Source organism: Vombatus ursinus, unplaced genomic scaffold, assembly GCF_900497805.2.
Source record: "Vombatus ursinus unplaced genomic scaffold, bare-nosed wombat genome assembly UNPS02014175.1, whole genome shotgun sequence".
Taxonomy (NCBI): domain Eukaryota; kingdom Metazoa; phylum Chordata; class Mammalia; order Diprotodontia; family Vombatidae; genus Vombatus; species Vombatus ursinus.
The window spans coordinates 817,723-823,731 of record NW_020953953.1 but is presented as its reverse complement, the minus strand read 5'-3'; the positions used below and the strand labels follow the sequence as shown (position 1 = coordinate 823,731).

Sequence of the window (6,009 nt, the reverse complement as noted above, 5' to 3'; positions counted from 1 at the left end):
GGAGTCAATCAACCAGTTTCAAAGTCATCTGAATTATACCTACACCTCTGTATCTTTTTTTTTTTCCAGTTTCTGCAAGAAGAGCACGAGAGACTTCCAAATGCTGTGATCTAGGAAAATGACTCCCTGACCACTCAGGCAAAAAACCCCAAAAACAAGTGAACTCAGTCTGACTTCACCTCTTCCTGAGAAGCAAGGCCAGGTGTTTCAGTCAATCAGCAGGCATGCTGAAGTGCTTCCTGTCTGCCGGGCATTGTCCCAAGTGCTGGAGCTACACAGAAAGGTGAATTACAGTCCCTGGGTTCGAGGAGCTCTAATGGGGAAAAACGGCATTCAAGGTGAGGCAGCTGGTGCACTGGCTAGAGTGTCGGGCCGACTTACCCTCCTGGGTTCAAATCTGGCCTCAGGCACTTGCTTGCTGTGTGACCCTGGGCAAGTCATTTCAACCTGTTTGCCTCAGTTTCCTCATCCGTAGAATGAGCCGGAGAAGGAAACGATAAACCAGCCCGAGTATCTCTGCCACAAAAACCACCAAAGGGGTCACAAAAAGTCAGACTGGACTCACAACCAAAACGATCGCTCTCCTTTGCGAACGCTCACTCATCGCTCCGTCAATCTTACTGGTCTCGAATGCTGCCCGGACCCCAACCACGGCTCGCGGTCGCTTTGAGTACCGGGGTAGCAACCGCCCTCCTCCAACCGCCCGCCCGATCTCTCCAGCACTTCGGACAGAGGCTCAGCCATCCCCAACCTGCCGGTTTTCAAGCCCAAGCCCGCTGATCCGACCCACCATCTCTCACTACCTCGCTCCTTGCTCCGAGACCCGGCGCTCTCAGAGGCCAGGCCTCCGGAGACGGCCCGCAGACCCCGGCAGCACAAACCCAGTGCGCTTCTGTGTGGGGTGCCGCGCCATAAGGGGGGTCCGGATGCACACTCCCCCCCCCAAGGACCCCCAGACTCTGCCCGGCAGGATTCACTCGGTGTGAGCCGGCACCCAGAAAAGCCCGTGCCAGAAACACTGCGGGAGGCTCGCCTGGTCTCCCCGCAACCCCCAGTCCCTCCTTCCCTGCCCAGCCTTGAACCCCGGATAACCCAGCGGTACCCCCGGAACTCCGAGCCTGCCCTCCAGGGGCTTCCACTCTACACGGGGAGACAGCAGGAACACGGGCAGGTCCAAACAAAACAAGCCCAAGGTCACGGGGGTGGCAGGGGGCACCAGGCTTGATCTCCCCTCCCTCTCCCCAGCAGAGGCTTAGTTCCCACCGACCCAGCTCCGCTCACCTCCCGCCTCCGCACTGCAGCCTCGCTGACCCCTCAGCAACCTCCAGATGCTCCATCCCGAGCTCCCCTGGATGCCCCCCGGACTTCCAGCTTCCTTTCCCCCGGTCCGCCCACAAGGTCAAGGTCCGGCCTCTGCGCATGCTCGGGTTCACCACCATCCCACCTCCAGTTCCCTTCCCGTCCTATGGCCGCCTAGAGACCCTCGTGACGAGCTGTTGGCTTATCCAGCCAACACGCATGCCCAGCTTCGTTCCCACAAGTGTTCCCGCCCACGCCGCACCCAGGCTGGGCTGTGCCGCCAGTGCGCATGTCCGGGCTCCCAACTACACTCCCCCCAACCCCGTGGCCTCCAGAGTCAGCGGTTGGATTACGCAACCAGTGCGCATGCTCAGCCTCGTTCCCAAGCAGCTTTCCAGGGCGGGGCTGCACAGCCTGTGCGCATGCTCAGTCTCTCCGCCGGGATTCTTACCTCGTTCTCACCGCGCTCCCGGCTCCCTCCTCTGAACCCCCTTTCCCCCGAGGCCCCAGACCCGACTCTCCACCAGGCTCCCCTCTCCTAACGCGGCTCAGAACCACCCTCAACGCCGGCACCCCCACATCCCCCCATCCGCTAACGGTCCATACACCACGTGCACCTGCATACAAGAATAGGGAGGGGGCGTGATCGCTCGGCCAATCAGCGCCCAGCAGCCTCCGTCCAGCTCACCAATCAGAAGCCCAGCTCACCTCTCTGCCCCGCCCCTCACAAGTCTCCCGCCCAGAGCTAGCTTTTCTCCCCTCCCGCCCCTCTCAGGCTCTTTCTCAGCAATCGCTGCCCCTTCGAGGTTCACTTTACCCGGGCTTGTCCGCCTATACAGGCCCTGCATACAGTAGGCGCTTACTAAATGCTTGGTGACTTGACTAACGGCTGTTCCCTCCAATTCTCGAGGTGCTCACTGTACCTGGCCAACAGTCCCGTTCACTCTGACTTGCCTTTATACTTAGAGACTTGAGTGCACATGTCACTGATAAAGATGGCAGACATCAATCACCGGGCCAAGGAAGGGTCCCTGTGGTTCTTCACTGGAGTCATCATTCCGGAATGATGTCATTCTGGGTCCAGTCATTCAAGCCTTTCTAAAATGACCTATGTCCCCTCTACCTTGTCCACAGGGACAAGGAAGGCCGGACAGTCTTGGCCAATATCCTCCAGGAAGCAAGGGGCAGGACTGGAGGAGAGAGCGTCAGAGGTAACATGACATATGAAGCCGGCTGTGCCCTGCAGCCTGAGGCTGGTGATGCCACCCTGGGCCTCATCAGGAGTGCCCAGGCCACCTGCAGCTGACCAACATGGATGCCAGGGAGAAATGGCACAGTGGCGAGGACTCTTTGACCTCTCAGACTTGGTAAGGGCCAGGTCCAAACAAGAGAATTCAGAGAGGTGACTAACACTGGAGTGGCCACTTACGGTAGATATTCATGCTAGACTTAAAATAACTAGAGCACTGAAGGCCACAGACACACACAGAACCCAGCCCAAGGGATCTCATCACAAAGATGGCAGGGACTTTGAGTCAGGTCCTACAATTCAGTGCATGTAGTGGTTTCGTGGTGTGTTGTGGCAGAATCATCTCAATGAAGTCAGAGTCAGACCACCTCTAATGCAAGTATAGGCATTTATTGAGGATTGACGCCCCTCAGAAGCAGGCCAGGTTCCAAAAGGACCCAGCAACTTCAGAGAAAACAAGATGTATTTTTGTAGGGTAAAGATGCAATTATATAAGGGAAATCATAAGTATTAAAAAGGCAAGAGGGGTTTGTTAAGGGATTAAGTAATGGGGAGGGGTCCCTTCTGTGGGTCAGTAGTCAGACATCCTGGTCGTGCTGCCCTCCAATTGGCTAGCTATTGTGGTCCTGTCTGATCAAGATGGTTAGTTATGTCTTGTGGTCCTGTCTTGGGCTAAATGGATGAGGTGATTGTGGTTGAGTGCAAGAACACACCTGTTCAAATGTGTGAATTCGATCTGGGGGCAGTGGCTCACTAGGGGGCAGTGTCTGTATTGAGTCTGGGGGCCTGGGGTGTGGTTAAAGCCAGCCTGTGTGGTTAAATCAGGATGTGCCTACTGTTCAGTGCAGCCCATAAGGAAGTTAGAATCTTAGGGCTGGGGGCAGCTTTATTAGGATTCTATCAGTGCGTGCATATGCCCTTGATTCATAACTCAAGTTCGTAAAGTCTCTGTTGGAGAGCATGGTCTATGTGACCAAGAAGTGTATTGATGGGCTTGAGCTGAGAATGGATATTATCAGGCCTAATGGCCAGAAGGTCATCAAGAGGAAGATCAAGGGGGGAGGGGATCAAGGGAGATGATGGAGGTAAAAATCATATTCCTTTCCAGCATCCTTCCAGATGTCCCAGTATCAGGGCCCCCATCTATCTCCGCCAGAGCTTCATCCAGAGAGACATGTTGGGGAAGCTGATGAAATTTCTAGGCTTGATCACAGTTCAATAATTAATTTCTGAATTTAATCTTCTGATAGGTCTGCAAAGTTTGGGACATTTTCCTCTCCCTTCTGTAGTCCTACCCTTTCTTGGTTCTCCTCCTACCTCTTTGACTACTCCTTCTCTGTCACCCTCAATGGTTCCTCAGCTTCTGCTCCACAGAAGTGGATGCTAAGATTGGCCTTCTTCCCTTCTATCCTAGGACTTTCTCCCCTGGGAATCACTTCACTTCCATGGCTTTCATTTCAACTGCCTACTAAAATGTCCAGATCACGTCCCCATTCCACTTTATTTGACTATTACTTCAAATGATTAATTTGTAACTCTCTGCTTTACAGTTAAACTCCTAGAAAAGGTCATCTGGGATCATGGCACCAACATCTGTACTTTACACTTATTTCTCAGCTCCTTGCAATGTGATTTCTGCTCCCAACATTTGACTGAAAGTTCTCTTTCAGGTAGAGAGTCAAGATGGCAGAATAGTAGGAAGCCAGGGTCAGCTAGATGGCACAGTGGATAGTGCAACTGGCCCTGGAATCAGGAAGACCTGAGTTCAAATCTGGCTTCAGACACTAGCCGTGTGACCCGACAAGGCACTTAACCCTGATTGCCTCTAAAAAAAAAATAGTAAGCAGCAGTACAATTGAATGTCCCCCACAAAACCTTTCACTTCTCCTTGACTTGTCATTGATACTTAGGCTTTCTTTAAATTTCTCTGGGATGCATCTTCCAAAGTGAAAATCTGTTTTTCTTATCATTATTATTCCCCCCTGAACACCACCCTGTCTTCTAAACCCCAACTTGTCTCAGCCTTGCCTATTTCTCTGTTGGGTTTAATATACTTCTACATGAATGTGTGTGTGTATTTGATTAATCAGTGTTACAGATGAAAGCGAGGTAATGCCATGCCTGTTCCTTCTGTGATCCTTGAAGACATTAGAGTTCTGATGGGATAATTGCTTCTCTTATCCCTCTTAGAATGTAAGATGTCGGGGCAGCTAGGTGGCGCAGTGGATAGAGCACTGGCCCTGAGGTCGGAGTTCAAATCTGGCCTCAGACCAAACACTTGACACTTGCTAGCTGTGTGACCCTGGGCAAGTCACTTAACCCCAATTGCCTAAAAATAAAAAAAAAAGAATGTAAGATGTCATCATCATATAACCTCTTCTTATTGCTCAAATCTATTTATCTCTTCAGTTTTCTCTTGACTCACATTTGCATTTCAAAGTTCTTCTTAACTCTAAGCTTTTCATAGAATGTCTTTTAAATCTTCTATTCCATTAAAAGTCTATTTCCCCCACTTTAGGATTATGCTGTTTTGCATGGTAAATTATTATTGGTTGTGAACCTGTATCTTTTGCCTTTAAGGATAATCATATTCGAATGTGACCTCTTCTGTAAGGCATTGGTTGCCAAATGTTGTGTGATTTGACTGGTTCCTTGGTATTTGAACTATTTCTGCATGATTTCTGCAATGTGTTTTTGTTTTTTACCTCCAAGCATTGAACTTTGGCTACTATATTCTTCCGGGTTTCTTTAAAGAGATGACAGTGGATTTTCCTATTTTTGCTTTGTCTTTTGATTTTATAAATCTAGGAAGTTATTATTTCTTCTTTTTTGAAAGGGTATTCAGGCTTTTTGGGGGGAGTGGTGTTGAAGGGTTGGTAGTGTTTGTCAGGGAAGGTCTTGGGTCTCAAGGCTGTTTTTTCAAGCAATCTTAGACTCAATGAAGGTGCTTACTGCAGTTTTTCTTTGATTCAGAAGTCTGATCCTCACATTTCAAGAACCACAGCTGAAGCTCCTTATTATCACTGCCTTCCCACCTTTCCACAGGAGCAAATATGGTATGTCCTCTCATCTTCTTCAGAGAGTTTATTTGCATGGAGAGCAGTATTTGATTCCATGAGTTGATCTGCCCAGCCCTGCATGGCAAAATATTAAGGGAGCCCCAAGGTTAAATCTAACAATATTTAGGTGTATCTTCACTCAGAAGGTTGGATCTAATCTGGTCTCAGACATTTATTAACTCTGTGACCGTGAGAAATCCACTTAACCTCTCAACCTCAGTTTCCTCATCTGTAAAATGGGGACAATAATTCCTCCCAGGCTTGTTGTAAAGGTAAAATATGTGAAAGTACTTTGCAAATCTTAGTGCTACATACACCAGGTATGATTCTTATTAATTGCCATTGACAAGACTGGTCATGGGACATGAGTTAAATAAACACACGTGATCAAATCTATCTTTT

At 49.7% G+C, this 6,009-nt stretch overlaps 1 protein-coding gene across 1 annotated transcript in view; it reads right to left on the bottom strand.

Moving 5' to 3' along the window:
- LOC114041544 (zinc finger protein 260-like) overlaps positions 1-1,403 on the bottom strand; it is a 20,489-nt gene extending 19,086 nt beyond the window's left edge. The window contains exon 1 of the mRNA XM_027860045.1: positions 1,282-1,403. Within this exon, the coding sequence (XP_027715846.1) occupies positions 1,282-1,337 (56 nt within the window). The 5' untranslated portion in view covers positions 1,338-1,403. The remainder of the gene's footprint in view (positions 1-1,281) is intronic.
- Positions 1,404-6,009: the final 4,606 nt, after the last annotated feature.